The sequence below is a fragment of the Drosophila arizonae genome, chromosome 3 (genome assembly GCF_054131065.1).
Source record: "Drosophila arizonae isolate 15081-1271.41 chromosome 3, UAZ_ARI_1.0, whole genome shotgun sequence".
NCBI lineage: Eukaryota > Metazoa > Arthropoda > Insecta > Diptera > Drosophilidae > Drosophila > Drosophila arizonae.
In genome coordinates this window covers 13,329,648-13,352,144 of record NC_142923.1, presented here as the reverse complement: position 1 = coordinate 13,352,144, position 22,497 = coordinate 13,329,648, and the positions used below count along the sequence as shown (strand labels likewise).

Genomic DNA, 22,497 nt, shown 5'->3' with positions numbered 1-22,497 from the left:
AAAATTAAGGAAAGAAATGCCCTGATAATAAAAACATATTCAGTATAATAAAAATGTGATGTAAAATAATAGAGACCAAAAGTATTATAGGAAATTTTTTAAAATACCAATAAAAGAAAAATATAAATAATATTGAAAGTTAATGCAAGTTCTTATTTTGTTTATACTTGGAAAAGTCTGTAAGTCTAATAAAAAATGATGAAAACTGCAGAGAAGAAGCCGGCCTACAAAGAAAGTTATTTTATTACATGAAAAGTTAATCTGCATAAGAAAAATAAAAATCAAATTCTATTTTTTTTTTTTTTTTTCAAAATGCAGATAAAGTTGTTATGAAAATATAAAAATAAAAGTGAATCCTTTTTTGCATATTTGCTTCTCTGCTACTATGATTCTTTCTTCATGTTGAGAAAATTTAAATATTGATAATTTCTTGATAACTGAATTTATGTAATATAAAATAAATAAAAATAATATTAAAAATGTAATAGTATTGCACCTAAAAGCTCTGTACTACCTAACTGTCTAGCTTAAATACAAGAAAAGGTTAGTGATTCAAATATGCAATGATATTTCCAATCTGAACTGATGACATTTGGGGGGCTAAGCATACAAATGAGATGCCCCCAGAGCGTTTCGTATCGCATCAATGATGTATTTTTGATTGCAGCTGCTTAAAATAAGAAGAACAAGAAAAACATAAAAAAATATATATACGTATGTCTATAAGCAAACAAAATAACAACAATCACAATCAGCAAAATTGCGAGGGCGACACACAAAAACAAAACGGGAGATGAAATGCCAAAACACACACCAGACCAACATAAAAAAAAAAAAAGAACGGAGACAACAAACAAGAGACAGCATCATAACCTGTAGCTTCAGGGGCAGCACAGCGCGCTGTAGCCGAAAGCGACCCACAGTACCCATTCCGCCATGCAGCTGCCATGCACAGATAAATGTGTCCTGGCGTCCTGCCCGGAACGCACCCAAAAGCGAAAGTTCACACCGAAATTGAAACCCAACAACAGAGCTGGAAGCCGCGTGGCCTCTGACGACGAACAATAAACAAAAAAAAAAAGATAGAGTGAGCGAGATAGAGGAGCGAGGGAGAGGGAGAGAGCGAAAGAAATCTGTGTGGCATAATCTGAGGCGCAAAATGAAGATGACAATAAATTCGATTCGATTTCGCTTTGATTTAGTTTTTGGGGAATATCATCATCCTTGGATTACCAGACACTGAGCGCGTAAACGAGCGCCCAGCCACCCCACCCTCTTGATGATGATGATGATGATAATGATGATGATGAGAACGATTGTCGCCTTATGGCCGAAATGAGAGCAGGGCAAACACAAATAGATAACAGCCAACAAATAAATGCCAAAGTATAACGAAATGAAAATAAGACAAAGCAAATTCACGCATATAAGGCATATGGAGACGAAGAGCCTCACGGGTAGCTGCTACTGCTGCTGCTGCTGCCAGGATCATTGGCAGGACACATTCGGCAAATCCTGTGCAGCTTATGCTGGCTTTCAAATTTTGATTGAAAAAATCACAAGAGATTTTTAGTGCGCCAAGCAAACGAAACTAAGCAGACAATTCGCACACACCCAGACCTTCGCGCCATTCACTGTTACGCCTAAAGCGAGCGACAAATAGCGAAATGTTGCCACAGATTGGCATAATGACGGAGCCCAACAGGCAGACAAGCAAGGGTGCTGGCTGGAGGACAAGGCTGGCAGTCTAGCATTGCTGACAATTCCTATTTAATAATTCAGTCTGTTTGCCGATATTTTGATTTGGTTCAATCACTTGGCCATCAGTTGAATGCGAATACGAATGTCATTCAGAATATATATTTAATTTGGTTCATGGGCACATTAACGTAATATCTGTAATTGAAGACGAATTCTGATTGGAGTCTTCGGTATTGCAGTTGAATAAAAATTTTATCGGGCTTTGTTAAAGACAAATCATTAAGTCTGAAATCAAGCATATTGTTATGTTATTTAAAATATTTTAATAATAATATTTCTATACATTTGGAAGTCACTCTTAGACTGGTATTCCCATTTTAAAAATGTATAGTATTATTATTTTATTTAAAATAAATTCATTTTGAAAATAATGATTTAATAAAATATTTTTGTATTTATTCTATAATTTATTATTTTATATTGAATAGCGCAAAAATCACATTGCAATACAATTAGGTTTGTGTATTCGCTACGCTATGCGAAGGCTAATTGCTATAAACCGCAAATGCTAAGATTAACTTGAAGTGGTAAGAAACTTAACTTACGCTCAGCGTAAAAGCTTTTAACTTAGCGAAGACATATACCAGATGAGTATGACATTATTCAAATGAAATATTTGTATGCGCGGAACAAATTGAAAATGTGAAATCAAAGTATGTTATTATTTCAATATTTTTGCATTTATAATAATATAATTGGGTTCATTTAATTTTGAATTTGTAAGCGATCTAGATATAGGCTGATAATTTTTTTATTATCTTGTTAGGTAGTTAATGACGATATAATGATCAATAATTTAAGTTAATAAAGTAGTCACACATTAAATATTTATATATAACACAAAATTGAACTTCAATTGCAAATTGAAGGCTGATAATTATCGAGATACATTTTAATAAACTATGCAAGGGGCTCTGTAATAACCCCTATTTTGCTTAGCAAACATCACAATCTTTCTAAAATTACATTCAATTTATATTCACTGAATTAACAAGTTTAATCCCGCGGAAATATAAAAAATGTATTGGCATTGTAAATTGAATGTGTTTCTTATTTATTAACCCATACAAAGTTCAAAGTTTCTATTTATTAACAAATTGCAATTTTCAAATGTCCAATAGTCAATCAAAACTTTTCATTTCGACAATAGCTCAAACTATTTGAGTGCGTATGCATTTCCGTTTGATTTATATATAAGTATATACGTATCTCTCTCTTTATACATGTTGTTCGTGGAATATCAGATCGTAGCTGCTTAGCTATTTTTACATCGATTCCGAGCCTTCCAGCACGGAGGCTGTCTGGTTTTGCGGTACAGCGCGGCTGTATTTAATCACCCGGTTGTTAATTAAATTGCATCTAGTAATTAAATCCGCTAAAACTACATAAACATAGGTTGTCAATAATACTTAGAGTGCGACACAGCTTCATTGTGGCTGCAATATTACACCAGAACAGTCTCTTGGCATACTTCAATGCATTCGCTTGCTGAAAACTAAGAACTAAACGTTTCACTCACAAGTAAAAGTAAAAACCCTATTTAAACTGAACACGAAACAATAAAACGGTAATTAAAGTATTTTTAATGAAGCATGCTATTTTGTTAAATATTTCATAATGTATTTTTTATTTCATATTACCAACATTTTATGAAAATACGATTCAAAAACTTTTGACTTTTTTAACTTATTCTTATCAAATTTTATGAGAATTAACTCATTATCTCTAATTTAATTTCATTGCTTTTAAGTAAAAAAATCCAAGTCAACTTAAAAATTAAATCGTATTATTGAAGCTAAAAGATTAAATAACATGTATAAAAGACAGTTTTCCCTTTTACCACGCCCCTCATATGCTTAGATATACAAGCCACATTTTATTAATTTTTGACTATCAACGCGATTATATTTCGAAACTCTCAATTCAGATCCCTAACGTTTCAACTACCATAGTTTCAGAGATAATATTTAATTCATCATGTCTAATTAAAGCCTATATACAACATACATATATTAGTTTGGGTAATTTGACCTGTTTTGTTGACTGAACAATGTACGCCATAAGCCATAAGCATGGTATGTATACGGTTTATTAACTAAAAGCATAATTAAGCAAAGGTTGAAATTGCACCCAAGCCTTTTTACGCATACTTAAACATTTTAATTTCGCTTAGTATGATCAATAATTTTAGTTACAATCATTCATAAAGTCTTATGCTCAAAGCGAATTAACTAATTCGGAATATTATCTGGGTATAATGCGTTTGTTGAAGTATATGTAACAGGCAGAATAGGGCATGGTAGATGAGCTGAATCGATATGATATATGAATGAGTCGATCTCAAAAGCAAGCCACTTGATCATTTTTCGGCCTGTACAACAACCGCAAAATCAATAACCATTTTAATTGTAATGTTATCGATTAAAAACCTTAAAAAATTTTTGTTAAAGCTTGAGCCTTCAAATTTAGCATTTAGATTGAAGTATATATATTTAATACAATTTTTATCACATTTTGCATGTCAACCCTCAACCCTTCCCACTTGCTTAAAATTTGCAAGAAACACATTTCAAATATTAGATATCTAGCAAATGCACATAGGAGATCTCGTAGCCGAACAGTCTCGCCTAGAGTTCATTTACTTGTTTTAATTACATTAAAAGGTTGGTCAAAACCAAATTTTATTTTTATTTGTTTTTTATAGGCACTTTGCAAACTCAAGGGAACAAAATAATGGTAGGGTCAATGGATACTTGCATCCGATTCAAGAATCTCAGCTACCGTGTGGAAATGCCCCAATCCAAAGGTAAGGACTATAAGCTATTAGCAATTACAAGCCCTGCTACAATTCAAATTTCTTTCGATTAGTTCGATTTTTTTTATTAGTTTGCAAAACGTGTTTGCAATATGAATGTACGAAAATCGAATAAGTTATGCATTACTTAATGATTTTCCCGTCATCGGATTAGCCAGTTCTTTAACCCACATTGTAATTATCTACACGTATTCGTAATTGAGTTGTCGTGTCTAGAGCTCGTCTAACATATTCGAATATACAATTTAGAATCAAATCATGTCACATCTTGAAGTATTTTCCATTTGGTTGAAAGTAAAAGTCATTCTAAATAGCTAATAAATCGATATATTTAGTACATTTAATTATTTACCAAATATAGCATAAATTGATTTATCAAATAAGCGCAACAATATTTGTCTATAAATAAAACAAGTCAAGTCTTAGCCACTTAAGGCATTTACACAGCTTCTTATCAACTAGACAGCTAGAACGTTAAATGGATTAAAGACGCGATCTTATGACCTTTCGAATTGGCAACTTAGAATAAGTAGTTAACGCTTCACACTAAATGAGATGAAAATATTTGCAAGTATTAAATTACTTATTCATGGCTTAAGATCGAAAATAAATATTTCTTACATTTTCTGCTTCTTCCTGGAAAGGTTTAATAATTTAATTAATATAAATAAATATTTATTAACTTCCCTTGTAATTTCTTCGTAAACAAATTTTAGAGAAATCATTTACAAAGACGCTTTGATATTCTATTCAACAAAAAATAATTTCTTTAATGAAAATATTTTTTAAATTTGAAAAAAAAAATCAATAAAATCATAAACTATTCTTTTAAAACACTACAAAATAAAAATTTTTGTATACAAAACTTGTTCTGAAAAAATAAGAATAAATTAATACCAACCCATAAAAAACACACACCTTGAATATATTAAAAATTATGAATTAAAATAAATGCATGCGGCTATTTAATTCAAAACTCAAGCACTTAACGCTCAGCGGACCATACAATCTATTAATTTCAACAGATTATAATTATAATAAAAAAATGATAAACTGTTCAAAATTTGTTAAACAAAATATAAATGTTTCAAACTTGAAGCGAGACTTGTTAATTTATAGTACCTACCGATGCTGCAGTTCATTTAAATGCTCACAACTTAACGGATAGGAAAAAATGTATATACGTATATGTATATGTATAAATATTGAACGAGTTCAGTCAACCGAGTCGTGACGACATTTTATTCGAGTTTTCAGCTCCCCCGCTTTAAGCCGGCTCTACCTTGCGGCGAGTGCAAAGCCAGCGAGACAGAGAGAGGAAAATACGCAGGGGAAGCTGATTTGAAAATATTATATTTTGGTCAGCTGTAGCTCTGCCAAAGAGTCAAAGCCTGTTAACTAATGTTGTTGTTGTTTGATTACTATGCAGAGAAGGCCAGCCGGTTGTTAGGTAGTCTCTGTAGCTTATGTGGCGTCTCTATATACATATATATATGCCTGTTCGGTGTTCGTTTTCAATGTCAATGTCAAAAGCGTTTGCGATCGCATGTTGAATCAAGCACGCAGCGAAATTTGCCGCCTCAGTTTAAATTTTGTGCTTGATTTTATTGTTGTTATTATTTCTATTGAATAACAAACACAAACGCACAGACGCACACACATGTAAGCATGTATTGTTTCTTAGTACACGAGACAAACAGTAAACAAACACTATAATTTAGTTACTATTGTATTTTGCAGCATTGACTTAGCAACTGGTTTTTTTTTTAACTATAAACTTTAAATAGAATAGACTGCATTCTTTGGAGACTAACGAAAAATATTTGTTGGCTGAAGGCACACACTATAAATCTATGTGTATACATATTAGTCAGTAAATCACAAGCTAACCTTCTAAAATTACAAATCTAGTCTATTTTATAATTCATATTTTTATCTCAGTATAAATAGGCTTAGTAAATATAGTTTGTTTACATTTTATAAAAATATTTAAAAAACAAATATGTTACAAACTCGTAACTCGTTCACGAAGTTAAAAATTAAGGTATATGGATTTTGTTAACTTAATTAGAGGCATGCCGTTTCTAAGGCGATTCAGATTTAGCTAAGAATCGTGAGCGAGATGAATGTATTTAATAATGATTATTTTTTTGCAATAGAAATCTATAAGAAATTTAACAAAATAATACAGATACAGGCACTAATTAATATTGATATGCATTCTTTAATAAAAAAAAGTTGTTCAAAATTTTTTAATGATTTCTGTTTACAAATAAAATTTAAAAAAAAAAAAAAAAAATTTAAATAAATAAAATCTATAACAATATGTCATTCATTCATTAAAGTTCAACTCCCCCAAATGGACAGCCCAGTATTGCAATTCTTTAAATTTATATTCAAGATTTTTTAACAATGACTAACAAATTGTACTTTATTATGAAATTATTAATTATTAACCGCATATCTTTCAACCACAACGAATAATATATATGCTTGTTCCGACAATATAAACACTTAAAAGCGACAGAAAGGCAAGTAATATGTGATAAAATATAAAAAACAATAATAATATGAAATAATATAAATTACAAATTTAAATATATAAATTTATCTTGGGTATTGTTCGGATTTTCTAGTGCATAAAATATATGCATCAAGCAAATAGACAAAAAACACGGATATTTAATGTTAATACAATTGAAAATTATTATACATAAATAAAAAATAAAAAAATAAAAACAAAAAGACTATTCATCACGAGATCAAAGTTCCAATAAGGGTATATCAAAAATATTAAAGATATACTAAAAATGCAATAAACAATATTATCTATAATGATGACTGAACAAAACTAGCTGCCTGCTAAATATTAATAAATACCATATTAGTGAAGTGCCTTTGCTATAATTTCAATATCAAGCTCGATACTAGTAAATTGGGTTTTTATCTGTGCGAGGGCTCGCTGTATTGAATAATCTAATATGTTTGGGATGTACGTGGGCCGATTCATTTACCTTTCTCCTGATAAGGCCCTATCAGTTATCATATGAACCTAAGTAATTAGCTATAAAGCCCGCAATATAAATGCCGTGGGGGAAAATGAATACAACAAACTAATATAAAGTTGTGTTGTAAATCAGTTGGAAATTATCTAGTGGCTATCAGATTAATATTTAGACTCGTGGATAGTTCGAAAAGAGTTGGAGAATGCATCAAGTAGCTAATGTAATGTATTCATTCTTGGTAATTGAATGTTATTGCTTATTTTATAGGCTGCAGTCGTGTTGAAGCAAGGGTTACGAAAAACCGGAATTTAGCATTTAATTGCATATTGCACAGCGTAATACGTAATTATTTAGCATTTATTAAATTATAGTAAATACGTGTAAAGGTATGCCTACGAATTGAAAAACGCCTTTCGCGTATGTGTCGTATTAACAACAAGAGAGATAAACTGTTTATAAGCTCCCAGTCATCCGGCCTGAACCATTGATAATAATAGTTGTTAAGTGATTGTTTATAAAAGGCAAGTGAGCTCAGCACTTAAGGTTTAGTTTTGGGTTTGGCACGGTGGTAACAATTTCGAACTGTAGTAGCTGCACTAAGCCAAGCTAGCTTATAGCTAATGTCTAACTTGCCTGAGAATCAAATCGAAACCCCCATTTTAAAGAATCACCGTAATAACTCATTCGGTGAGGACAGTAAAATGTGAATGAGTTAAATTCACATTATTTATGTATCTAAGCACTTATATTTCGAAATTTACAGCTGCATACAAATAAAATTCTGTCTATTATTAGAAAAATCAAGTTTCTTATTAAAGATAATTTTTCTTTAATTAATTCAAAAATACGAAATTTATAAAAAATACAAATATATATAAAATAAATTTAAATCAGAAATTGTCATTTAAAAAAATAACCATATGTAAATAATTAAATAGCAAGTTATTTAGATTAACAAATAAATACTCCCAATACAAATTATGCAAAGATAATCAACAAAATTAAAAACATAAAAATAAAAAAGTAAGTACGAAATAAAATCAAGTAAGCCTTTCCGTAAATTAAAACAAAAAAAAAAACAAAAATATTATTGTATATGCTAATCCCATCTTTAATGCGTTCAAAGTAAAATAATCTCTAAGTGCTATCAACTGAAGCCTGCTAATATTTTGACACGAATTTTTTGCTGATTAACAATCATTAAAATTATTGTTAAATTTATACTAATTGTATTCCAAAATATCGGTGCGATCAGAGAAATACAACCAATTTATCTTGATCTCCGATTTCCAAAAAATAAGAAGCTGGTCAAAAAAAAAATATTTTACAAAAAACCTATAAATGAATTTAATAACATATTATATATTATATTTATAGTAATATATTTAATTTTTAATAGACGGCAGCATCGTTGATTCTAGTTTTTAATTGGCCCTCAATAAAATCGTCTTTAATGAATATAATGTTATCTCTATATATATTTACTTCTTATATAAGTATTTCGCATTTTATTGCCAATTCATTTTTTGATTAAGTATTAAGCTTTAGCTTTGAGCTTATACACATAAATATACAAATATAAATGTACTATATGAAGAAAAATGAAACACGAATTCAATTTAAAACAATTTTTTCAATGCCATAAGTGTATCAATGAGAAGCGTGTACTACTATCTATAGCTATTTTATAGAGCTTATCTGCAAAAAATATACAAAAAAAAAATTAAGCTAGCCACCCGAAATTACTAGATTAGACTAATAAAACACATGCGCAATGGAAAAAAAAAAAAAGCATAGATCAACCGAATTTCTTACTGAATTTCCATCTTAACCAGCCTACCGGGAAATACGATTAATAATTAGTGAATTACTAAACATATGCTCGGGTTTCTCTTTCTATTTAGCTATTTAATGTTAAATAGCTAACAAGTTCAACCGGTCAATTAAACTAAGCCATATTCACATTATTGGACAGACTCAATTGTGCACCGTGGCCAGCTGAGCATCAAGACTCTGAGGGACGGAGAATTCTATACAAATCACTTGAGAGCAGCGGCGACACATTGAGCACCCCAAACAAAAACAGAGACTCGCGAACATTTCTCGCGAGATGCTCTCCGACTATACGCTCAATTTTTGCCGTGTGTTGTTGTAGTTCTTTTATTAATAAACATTAGGAAAACAATGATAGACCCTAGGCGAGCGCTCTCCAAATAAATAGAAAAAAAAAGAGTAGATATATACATACGATATCAGAGACCCCGCAACGCTTCAGAAACTATTTGCGCGAGTTCCGTTTCGTTCCGACGCCGTCGCCAATGGCTGCCTGAACGTCGACCCAGTCTCAGTCTCGCGCCGCATTTTGAGCGATTCGGAAGTGTTTTTTTGAGATACTGAGTAAAACACACAGATATATATACATATATGCTTATATATTACTATACATATGTATATGTTTTCTCAATAGAGTGCTCGTCGCGCGTGTTACAGATTTGAAAGCATAAATTTCGCATTTCACATATATAATAATTACCGCTATATATGTTTCCGTCTTTATAAATAAGTAAAGAAAACAAGAAAGTATTAAAAAAATATGCAAAACTCTGCAACGATTCGTGTTCTTTAAATAAAACCAGCTGCATGTAGGAAGTCACTTCGATATATAAAAGAGTATTTCTCCTCTTCTTCTTCTTCTTCTTTCTTTTCACGTTACTTGTTGCGTTGTTTTTCATTCATTTTCATTGAATTGAATATCAAGAGCAAGGCGTAAAACAATTCGTGAGTTATTCAACGTATTTGACACAATTCCACAGTTAAAATATTTAAACCTAATTGAACTATTTGTAGCTTTGGTTTCGATTTCGATTTGACTGCTCCGTTTGCTTTTTATGTTTTGTATTAGCTAGTGGCTTCTATTTCTTTTATTTTGTGTAATGAAATCATCTAGAAAATGGAGCACACACACACACGCATACAGATGCACAGAACACGCCATAAGAAATACATATATCAAGAATTTATTATTCTTTTGTAGATCAAAGTTCAGTAAATGTTTCTTCTTATTTTTGGCATGCAATATGACATATATCATATATGTATACGTGTATTTGTATTGCCCAAATTACGCATACGCTATGTATGCCTTCCTTTCTGTTGGCCACAAATTAATTATGCGTGCATGATGAGTTGCCTTCGATACATTTATTTACATTTTATTAGTGGTGCAATTATTGTTGCCAAATCGCATTTGATGATGATATCATAGCCCTTAAAGTCCAGACCCTGTCTGTCTGTCCCAACGGACCCCATCATCATCATTGTCATCATTGTCACTAGCAACAATGGGCGCACAGAGTGGGTCGCAGTCGGGGTCTGACTGAGCGTCAAAATACTCTCCTCAAGTCGAGGGCGTGGAAAAATACAATTTGTAATGCAATACGCTCCGGTTTGCATAGAGTCCGACAAGGCTACAAACCCGATGTAGTGTGTGTACATTTGATAGATACATATACGAGTATATACATACATACGTATTTATATCCATAAACAGAAAATAGAAACACAAGCAATGAAAAGTGCGTAACTTTCTGTCTCCGTGTGTGTGTGTGTGTGTGTGTGTGTGTGTGTGTGTGTGTGTGTGTGTGGGTGTGTGTGTGTGTGAGTGTGTGGGTGAGAACGTCCCACACCCATCTCTGGCGCTTATCTTTCTCCGTACTTATCGTACTGGGCCAAACATCATGGCAAACCATTCAGAACCCGCCGCTAGCATGAGAAACTCTATATCCGAAATGTATTTGAGTAAAAGGCGCCGCCCAACCACCTGTAGCTGCGATACTCGACTCTGAAAATTGTATTATAATTGGCAAATACGAAATTCTGTGAGTGTTTTCTTTTTTCCTAGAGCTTTTTTATGGCGATTCCGTAACTGGCTCACCTGTTGCGGCAAATTCCTAGCTAGACTGTGAAATGATGTCCCTGGGTCTAGCTGCACCTAGCACATTTTTAATTAGTCTGAAAGCCTGTGGCTGTGAGTCATAAATAACAGAATGAATTCGATTAAGATAAAGCCTTTGTGCATAGATTAGACGAGAAATATTGAATGAACTGCGAATTTAATAGATATTACAATGAATGTTAGGCTTGTGTACTTTGTAAAGTCAACAAAATATAACATGCTTCAAGTTGTTGTTTTTCCCTCATTTTATAGCAAAATTATCAAGTTTACCATAATGTAATATTATAATGTATTTACATTGTAGAATATCTTTAGATTTCTAAAAGCTCTCGGCATTCAATTAAAATTGATCAATTATAGTAATTATCAATTGTACTTATTAAAACTCAACAGGCGACTTTCAGAAATTCTCCAACAGCTTTGGGTTCAACTGAACCTGTTTCGCATTAAAAAGCAAACCAACCCTTTAATTGGCTTTCTGACGTAAATAGCCTAGCACTTATTTAATCATTATGATGAGATTAACTATACAGCTTGAATTGATAATTGCCAACGGCTTGGATTAAATTTCTCGATTCTGAAATAAACAGGCATATAAAACAGCGATCTGTATTAAATATCCAAGGTTGCTCAGAAAAGGAGAGTTCATTATTTAGCTGTTGATGATATATTAAAATAACTATGGGTAAATTAAAATTCCATCATTCAAATTCACGCTTCATGCACTGAGCACAAATCCGATTCATTTTGCTGATATTTCTTGTGTCTGTTGACATTAATTGGTTTGCTGTGGGATATGAAAAATAAAAAGTGAAATGACAAGGCAAGAACTTGCGGATCAACTTCTTTATGTGTTGGCTGTCAGAACATGCAAGGTGGTCAGAAAAAAAAACACCAACAGCAACAACAACAATAACAGAAAAATTCATGCTGACTTGATTTTGTGTAACACTTTTATCGTCCGAGAACTTGACCGTAATATAAGCTTTTGGTTTCCATTTCAACAAAATTTCTAGATTAAAAACTCGTTTTGGGTGCGATTGAACTTGGCTAATTGGGTACTAAAGAGTTGCATTCACAAAACTATTAGCGATTCGAGCGTAAACAGACCTTTTGCCAAGCCAATCTCTTTAACGACGACATTTGTTAATTAACAACTTGTTCTAGGTGCGATCGAACTTGCCTAATTGTCATGCTAAGTAATTGAATTAATACTAAATTAATAGTAAACTTTAACCAGATAGACGTGCAACTTCTTAGTCGCACCTAATCAAATCAACAGCGTATTTCATTTTTCGGCGCTTAATTTCACTTTTAATTCCACAATGATTCACAGTAAATTGTTTAAACAGAATGCCAATAGCTAAACACGTATTTATGACGGAATCGATCATGTCTGCTAAGTGTATTTAGCTGATTTCAGATTCCTGCAACCTTGAAGCTTCACTGATCAGCAGATAAACGTTGAACGAGCAATGATTATGAATTTTATATTTATTGTTTTCTGCTCTTTTGGGATTGTTAAGTACCTAACTTTGATCTTAAACACATTTCATTCATTTGTTTATGCAATTAATACCCTAAAATAGTATAATTATTTTGTTTATGCAAGCACTAAACAAATAGAAGCAAGCTGAAAAGATTGTGTTTACCTTTGCCACATTTGATTTCAAATAGAAATGGCCAAAACCTATATACTGAATCATGTGGAGTTTCCCAAATAGATCGTAGATAAGGTAATTCGAAAATAAACTAAATCACTATTGCTTGAATTTGTATCATTTTAAGAATATATATTTTAGTAGCAGAAAATGTTCCATGTTTTACAAATGTTTAACATTTTTCATTCGAATTTCTAAATCTTTAAATTCATAATCTAAAAGCCAATTTATAAAGCTTTTAAATTTTTCCAATCCAGTCCAATCTTATCTCATTATAAAGGAAGGTCAACATAAGAGTAGTAGCTATAATTTTATGAGTGGTATATTTTGTAGCAAAACACTTTCTAATTTTAGAAATTTTTTTCGATTTTTAAAACTTATAATCTAAATGCTAAATTTTCTAAGAAGTTAGCTGTCTTTCCGTGAAATATTCTAACATTTTATGAAAGGAAACTTTATTATTTTTATATTCTTCAATATTTCAAAAGTTTCAATATTTGAAATATTTCAATATTTTCCAAATTTTAATGTTTCCCAAATATTTCATTACTTTTTTACAGAATGTTAAAATTGAACAAAATTTGAAATTAAAATATCAGATATAATCTATTTACAAGTAAACCATTCATTCCATTAGTTGTCGTTATAAGCTAGAAATTCAGAACTCTTAGACACGTCTAGAGTAAAATCTTATCTTTTTATGAAACATACCCCGAAATACAAACATGTATATTTTACCTAAAATAATTATAATCCTAATCAGAGACTCGTATTTTAAAATTTTTCATTTTTTTTTTTTTTACTGTTTTAAAGCCAAAAAGTTATGAATCATATCTGAAAGAGCAGTATATATGCTTCTAACCAGATATCAGCTTATATTTTTGGCCTCACTATTCGCAAAGCTAAGTAGTTATATGTGCACTTAGTTTTGTGCTAACTTACTGTTAATCACGCCTTTCTAAATATCTTTATTACTTTTTGTTGGCGCATGCAAAACTGTATCTTTATCAGCAAATCATGTTATGCTAAGAGCTGAATGCATGCATATTCATATATATAAACATATAAGTGAATAGAAATACCTTATTTACATATTTTACCAATCATCTGAAGAGTTGAAGTCTTAGAAAATCATAAATTCTTTCAACTAATATTCTATAGGGAACGTCTTGGCATTTGTCAGGCATATAATTACTTCCATTAGATATTCAAGTAATAAAAAATGTGTAAAAGCCAACGACAATCTTAATACAATTTACTTTAATTGATAGCAAGTGGCAGTGCCGGCTGTCGGTCAAGTGTTTGAGTTCCCAAGGTATCGAGTACATGATATATATAAATATGCATATCTCAATATATATATATACATATATACATATTTACATTTTCTATTGCACTAGCGACCTGCAGCTTAGCTATGCACTCGAAGGACAGCGTACTCATACATTGAAAAATAGTCTATATATTATATAGGGTGAGCCCTTACATGCCCAATTCTGAACTTAATTATGGTAATTTTGATAGCAGCCTGAGAGCCGCATGGACTGCTGGCCTTAATTTTGGTTAAAAGGCGCAGCTCTTTGTTAGCCGCCAAGTGGCATTCTATTGACACCTATTTCACAAAAGACTCTTTTGTAAGAGCTGTGTATTAAGATCTTGAGTCACGTAGTAATAAACGAGAATTCTAAAGACAGTCTGAGGCTGCGGTCGAGAGTATTCAAAGCGCAGGAATTTCATTGCGCAACCGGCGACAAATGCTGTAAAACAAATAAGAAAAACAAAAACAAACGCAATAAAACGCATAATTTGTACAGCGAAATTTATATACACTGCAATCTGGGAGTTGCTTGAAGAATGAAGTCTGTTAGAGCTGAAGAGAGGAAGCTCTAGTAAATTTTAAATGATATTTTTTTTTAATATTAAAATTTATTTAAATTTTATATATGTATATTAAAATAAAATATGGTATGTAATGTATTGTATATTGTGTATGGAATATCCTAAATTATAAATGAAAACACAAACACACTATTTTACATTTCCCATATTGATTCATGGCCGTCAGCTTCTTCAGAAAATGCTGTTTCCTGATTATTAAATCCTATTAACTTGTCTAATTGTAGCTCAACATTCATAAGAATTTTAATGTATTAGTAATATTAAATGCATGTAAAAGATATATAAGGTCTGCTAGTGAGCAGGAATGAGAGGTTTAATTGCGACCGATCAATCTTACGACAGCTATTACAGCTATTTAAGCCAATCACTTCCTATACTGCAGCAATTAAATGAAAGTTCCTTGGCAACAGCTAAGAACTGTCAAATCCTATTGAATACTTCAGCAACTGCATAAGATTGATAAGTTAAAAAAAATGATATAAATATCGGCAGTAGTATGAATTTTGCCGCTTTATATTTTGATCTTATGCTTTTTCGTGATACCCGCTGTTAGAGTATACTAACAACACAGCAAGAGCTGAAGCAAGAAACTGACAAAGACTGCCGGCTGTGGCTCTATTATAGTAATATTGTATACAGCTTCCCTTCGCCCCCTGCAGTAGCTGTTGCAGCGGCAACAAACAGCGCGGCGGCTACTTCAGATTCACTTTTCGCGGTTTCAACCGCGACGCGACGGTCGCCGAACCGTCGACATTCAAGTGCTACTAAAACAGGTGTTGTTGTTGTTGTTGAAGTTGTTGCTGCTGTTTATACTATTGTGCAGCGACCGCGATGGTCTTGACGGTTCTCTTTTTATTTTCCATACGAATTTCGGCATGTTGTTGTTTGTGTAATTCGAATTTTGCAATTTATGCCATTTTTTGTCGTTTCACTTCTGTTTGTCGACTACTTGATGTCCACAAATGCCATTAACAAATACCATATTTCTTCAAAGTTGTTCATCTGCAGAGGTTGTTGTCTTAGCTACTTCTGCTGCTGCCGCCGCCACTGCTGCTGCTGTTGGTGTTGTTGCTATTGCTGTTGCTGTTACTTGACTGTTCTACGACGCGTCGTTTACTATCATCCTCTTGTTGGTCATCAGCTCATGCGCGCATTGCGGTAAATTTTATTATGAGCTCACAAGAGATTAAACAAAATCTTGGCGTACTCAACTAACTAATGCTGTTTGTTATCTATGAGTTGGTATTAAATCAATCAAGCACATGATAAAAAATCTTATAGAGTTTTAATATAAATAATGATGTCTTTGCAATCTAAAACATTTTCTTAATGTCCTATTCATTTAAATAGTAAAATAAAAAAAAAAAAAAAATATATATATATATATATATATATATATACATATGTATGTATATAATAACAGTAAAATAAATTTATATATATAAATTTTTTTTAAATCTTTTTATACCTAGTAAATTAGATTATTTATATATATGCATTTATTATACAAATAATAAATGAATAAATAAAATAAAATAATAATAATAATGATACATTATTTTTAATTGAATGTTTATTAATTATATATTATACATAATTTATATATATAAAAATTAAATTAAATATATATTTTTTTTTTTATTTTTATTTTTTTTTTTTTTCTACATATTATTATTAACCAGTTTAATACTTACTTAGAAAGTAAGCGATACTAAATTGATTTGTGTATTCTGATGACTTTTGATATACAAAAGTAAATTGAAAAAATTTCTGCATTATTAAAATATTAGTTTCCATTTTAAGCAAAAATAAAATAAACATTTATACATTTGTTTTCTATAATACAAATTCAGCTTATTATCTAGCACCATCTTCTCATTTTTTTTTTTATATGCTATGGAACAATCGAGACGGTTCATCAAAACCGAAAAAAAAGGCAAACTGGTTTTCTTATTTGGCAAGATTTGTTTGCAACTTTTCCAATATATTAAAATTCTTAGTCTTTCAAAGCGTGAAGTATATTAAAATATTCGGTGCTGTCCCATTTCCACCGCTATTTACACTTGATGTTTGCCTACATATTTACAGAAATAATAATAATATTCATAATATGCGAAGCGAGAGTACGCATTCCTCTTCTGTTCCACGTTTTTGAGCATTGTCATGTTAGACCAATGACGGGAAGGTCGTTCGCAAATTATTTCATTCTATGGGACACATTTTATGTGTTTTTATAATTATTATTATATCTTCCATAGACAATTATAGATATGTATATAGCCGTTGACTCACTAGTCAAATAGACAGCCCGAGTGTATGTGTGAGTGTGTGTGTGTGTGCGTAAGTGTGCGTGCGTGTTCTGTTCGCCCAAAAAAATGTCTACGTCCAAAACTTTAAACTTGAACATTTTTGGTTTCCCGTAGCTCGATTGTTGACTTTATTTTTGAATTTTGTTTTTGTTTTTGACATTCTGTCGACGCGTTTTGCATTGCCAAATTGATTTGGATATGCGTATTATAGCTGATAGCTATTGTTGTTGTTGTTGTTGTTGCTGCTGCTGCTAGTCTCTTCATTGTTATTGTACGAATTAATTTATTGGATTTTGCTTTGGTTTTTAAAGCACAGCTGGCTGCGCAGTTGACGTCCCCGTTGGCCGTCGACGCGGCTGCGCAGTTGTCGCTGCCTCTGCCTCTGCCTCTGCTTCTGCTTCGGCCTCTGGCTCTGCCGCCCAGTCGCTTCTTCCGCAGTTAACAGCTGTTCGTTTGTCGGTTCAGTGGCTTGGCGGCTCGGTGCTTGAGCAGTGGTTGAGTGGTTGGTGTTTGGCAGTTTTATGCAATGGTTCAGCGGTTCAAGAGCTCGGCCCCGCGTGTATGTCAATTCAGTTCGCGCTCCAATTACAATGAAACAGGCTGAAGCCTAAAGTGTTTTGTCATCATTGTGTTTTTGATTTACAATTTTTAATTTACATTTTTTTTTTTTAATTGTTTAGAGCGTGTAATTAAACATTTGTGCAAGAGGGGCTCTCTTACATTGAAACTAATTGCATTGCAGCAATGATTATGCATTAGCCAAAGCATTTGCTAAGCGACCTTAAAATAAAGTGAATTCTGAAATACAACGAATCGAGTTGAATAAAAAATAATAAAGAAAAAAAAAACACGAAACATTTCAAAATTAATATTAAAACAGATGAACAAAAAGCTTCACAGTGCGAACTAATTAAATATAAACAAATAAACATGGATAGTAGCAAACTATTAAAAACAGTTTATGGCATCGACATACACTTTGAAGATCTGGTCTACCAGGTCAAAGAGCCGAAGCAGAAAGGTGCGTTAAACGTAAATACACTCGCAAAAGTAGATAAAAATCTTACCTGAACTCTTTTGAAATATTTGCATTATGTTGTTTATATTGACTATTCGCAATTTGCTTGCAGAAAAAAAGTCGGTGCTCAAGGGCATTACCGGTACGTTCAAATCGGGCGAGATGACTGCTATTATGGGCCCATCGGGTGCCGGCAAATCTAGTCTTATGAACATTCTAACGGGCCTCACCAAAAATGGTGTCTCGGGCACCATTGAAATCGGCAAGGCACGCAAATTGTGCGCCTACATCATGCAGGATGATCACTTCTATCCATTCTTCACGGTGGAGGAGACGATGCTTCTCGCTGCAGCACTTAAGATATCCAATAAGTGTGTTGGTCTGAAGGAAAAACGCATTTTGGTAAGATTCAAGATAAAGCCGAATAAGAGAGTGTTTTAGTAGAATACTCCATCAAGCGAACATGCCTTAAACAACTTCTCGTAGTATTTCATTCTTTGTAATAAATCAAATGTTTTATTGCTTCAACTAAAATTTATCTTAAATGGTTGAAAAATCTTTAGCAGCTTTAAGAAACTGGTAGAACTTTTAGAAGAAATTTTTTATCATATCTTTTTAGCATAAAGAGCACAGCATCTAGCATTAATAGCTTTAAAAATGTATATATACAAGTATATATAAGTTTTCTTTCTTTAAAAACCAGATTAAAGATTAAAAATGAAATGAATGTCCTCAGCCCATTTTAAATTTAAATTTTTCCATGCCTTTCAGATCGATCACCTGTTAAACACATTGAAGCTGACCAAGGCCAAGCAAACAAGATGCTCCAAGCTGAGCGGTGGCCAGAAAAAGCGCCTGTCTATTGCTTTGGAACTAATTGACAATCCAGCTGTGCTATTTTTAGACGAGCCCACAACGTAAGCAACATCTACAACAGCACGATCAGATGTAGCATTAACCTTGAGACTGTATCCCTTCACAGTGGTCTGGACAGCTCGTCTTCCTTTGATACCATACAACTGCTACGGACGCTGGCGAACGAGGGTCGCACCATTGTGTGCACTATCCATCAGCCCTCGACAAACATTTACAATCTGTTCAACCTGATCTACGTGCTGAGCTCTGGTCAGTGCACCTATCAGGGCACGCCTCAAAATACGGTGCTGTTTCTGAAAACGATCGGACTCGAGTGCCCCGCCTATCACAATCCAGCCGATTTCTGTGAGTAGACCTACACCACTAATTGGCGACCGCCTTTAACTGATCATAAAAATGTCATTGGCGTCACGTGACAGTGCTGGAGTGCGTGAACGGTGACTTCGACGATCATACACAGGCCTTGACCGAAGGTGCCAGGGACGCACGCTGGCGATACGATCAGCAACTACTGCAGGACGAGGCAGAGCCACCAACCGATGCTCAGGTGGCCAAGTTCAACGAATCGCAAACCCAAGGCCAAGCGGCGCAGTCCAAAATACAAAAGGCTGAATCAGCCAAGGAGCTCATTAAGCACACCTACCCACCGCCTGAATGGGTACGCTTATGGCTGCTAATTGGACGCTGTCACCTACAGTTCTTTAGGGATTGGGTGTGTACAATTTTCCTTAATGCATAAAATATATACTCAGAGAGCTCAGCATTTTTATAGAGCTTGCAAAAGACAATGAGATCAGACGTGCCCAAATCTGCGTAGCCTGAACTTGAATTTACTTATTTATACATATGTGTCCATATGTTAAGCACATACATATATGTATACTTGACCAGACACTTAATATTATTTAGCTGATTTGTATTTGTTTCTCATACGATTCTGCCAATCAGAAATATAGACAGCGGGAGATAGAAACAAAAAAAAAAACAATTAGAAACAGATAAACACAATTCGAAACATAAGAGAGGGACTACAAAAGAAAGCAAGAAAGAAAGATAGAGAGGGTAACAGAGCGAGAAAGAGAGTCACAAGCGGAGAGGAGAAGGAAAATTAGAGGGAAACGAGACAGAGAAAGAGAGAGGTCAGAGAGATAGTGGCGAAGGAGAGAGAGACAAAGAGAGAGAGAGATGAAAGATGGAGAGATAGAGGGACACAATTGTTATAGAAATATAGAAAGAGAAAGAAAGACAGATAGAGATAACTGAGTGAACGAGAGATGAAAAAGAAAAAATTATAAAGAAGAGAGACAGAGACGGAATACAGGAAATATAATTGCAATTATTGAGAAACACTTAGGAGGTCTTCCACATAAAAAAAACTCTATTGCACAATACTTAAGTTTATATAAATTCTTATTATATTACGAAATCCATAAATATTCATATCTAGATTAATGTTTATTCATAGTTCAAAACCTTGAATATACACACAGTTATGCATAAATTACCTTAATCACCTACTTAATATAGAGCTAGTTTTCTAGATAGAAAGTTTTACTGTTGGTCGGGCTCAACTTGAAGATCAAATATACATATATAGATGCCCTCTACCCTTAATTATACGGCAGCTTTTAATTATTTGTTAATGTTATTGTACTATAAATTTAAGTTTTTATTTTTATACAGGCCTTTATAATTAATTTAAAATTAATTTACTTCTTATTTTTACTAGACCTTGACATATTTGAAGCTGGGCATGCACATTCTGAGCGCCGTTATGATTGGACTATTCTTTGGCGATTCCGGCATTAATGCGACGAAGCAAATATCAAACGTGGGCATGATTATGATACACTGCGTCTATCTCTGGTATACGACCATAATGCCTGGCATCTTGCGCTGTAAGTGAAATCAAATGTAGTTCCTATATGTTTATAATAATATACATTGCTTATAGATCCCCTGGAAATTGCGATAATCAAAAAGGAAACCTTTAACAATTGGTACAAACTGAGAACCTACTATGTGGCCACCTTGATAACATCCACGCCAGTGCATGTAAGTTTATATATTATTAAATCAGATTATTGATCTGATTTGTCCTATATCTAATATACCATGCCCTTGCAGATAATCTTCTCGACCGTCTATATAACCATTGGATATCTGATGACCGATCAGCCAGTTGAATTAGATCGCTTTGTAAAATATTTACTAACTGCTGTTGTCGTAACCATCTGCGCAGATGGCTTGGGCGTATTCCTGGGCACCTTACTTAATCCGGTGGTAAGATAGGGACATATATATCATCTCATAATATTTGTTAATATATGCTTTCTCTCCCTCGCAGAATGGCACCTTTGTTGGAGCTGTATCGACATGTTTTATGCTCATGTTTTCGGGCTTCCTCATCCTGCTAAATCACATACCCGCAGCCTTACGATTCATAGCTGCCCTTTCGCCCATGCGTTATGCTCTGGAGAATATGGTTGTATCATTGTATGGGAATCATCGCGATAAGCTAGAGTGTCCACCCACCGAATTCTACTGTCACTTCAAGTATGTTTTAATCTTTCATGTTTCAAAATACATATATACTTATAAAGATTCTCTTTTATAGAAATGCAATTACGGTGCTGCGTCAGTTTGGCATGGAACAGGGCGACTTTGGCTATAACATCACGATGATCTTGGGCCACATAACGTTGTTCAAGATCCTGGCGTATTTTACGCTAAAGCATAAACTTAAATCGGTTTGATTTGGATTGCATTGGTTGCCTAGTATTTTGAGCTTAATATAAATTAAATGTGATTTTATGTTACTTATCGCTTAGTTCAAGTGAACAACCTTTTTATATCGGCGTGTGATACTTTAACTAATGCTTACCTATTGCTGTACTACATACTGTAAAATATGTAAAAAAAAAAAAAATTATAATAATAGCGAATATGTAGATTTTATACGGTTATATAGTTCTCATATGCGTATAGGGACTATACATATGTATATATGTCATATAAATACCTAATTAATTAAGTTATATTAAGAAATAAATTCGAATAAAATGGACAAGTAAAAAATTAATGAATTTAACAGCTTTTAATCTTATTGATAATGAACTCAAATATCATTTCCAATAATTGAATTAAGTTAAATTGAAAAGAATCAGAATGACGAGACATTATCTGACCAAAACCTTG

At 32.9% G+C, this 22,497-nt stretch overlaps 1 protein-coding gene across 14 annotated transcripts; it reads left to right on the top strand.

Annotated features, from left to right (window-relative positions):
- The first annotated feature begins 3,174 nt into the window (after positions 1-3,174).
- On the top strand, positions 3,175-22,381 carry LOC108610605 (ATP-binding cassette sub-family G member 1). 14 transcript variants are annotated; one of them, XM_089464886.1, is made up of 11 exons: positions 3,175-3,328; positions 4,466-4,567; positions 18,536-18,825; positions 19,195-19,340; positions 19,406-19,644; positions 19,719-20,011; positions 21,029-21,197; positions 21,254-21,354; positions 21,427-21,582; positions 21,647-21,855; positions 21,917-22,381. In XM_089464886.1, exons 2-11 carry the CDS (start codon positions 4,495-4,497, stop codon positions 22,053-22,055), a joined length of 1,815 nt encoding a protein of 604 aa, XP_089321012.1. In that variant the 5' UTR covers positions 3,175-3,328; positions 4,466-4,494; the 3' UTR covers positions 22,056-22,381. The 14 variants fall into 14 exon arrangements, with proteins under 14 accessions (XP_089321012.1, XP_089321013.1, XP_089321009.1 ...); XM_089464883.1 differs by lacking the exons at positions 3,175-3,328; positions 4,466-4,567 and adding exons at positions 8,145-8,268; positions 18,086-18,426; XM_089464881.1 differs by lacking the exons at positions 3,175-3,328; positions 4,466-4,567 and adding exons at positions 8,399-8,604; positions 18,086-18,426.
- Positions 22,382-22,497: the final 116 nt, after the last annotated feature.

Bases quoted from the DNA above. Each gene is read 5' to 3' on its own strand.
- LOC108610605 (XM_089464883.1), top strand. From the start codon at position 18,336: ATGGATAGTAGCAAACTATTAAAAACAGTTTATGGCATCGACATACAC. The intron at 19,341-19,405 runs GTAAGCAACATC...ATCCCTTCACAG, and splicing joins TTTTTAGACGAGCCCACAAC to TGGTCTGGACAGCTCGTCTT. The intron at 20,012-21,028 runs GTGTGTACAATT...TATTTTTACTAG, and splicing joins TACAGTTCTTTAGGGATTGG to ACCTTGACATATTTGAAGCT.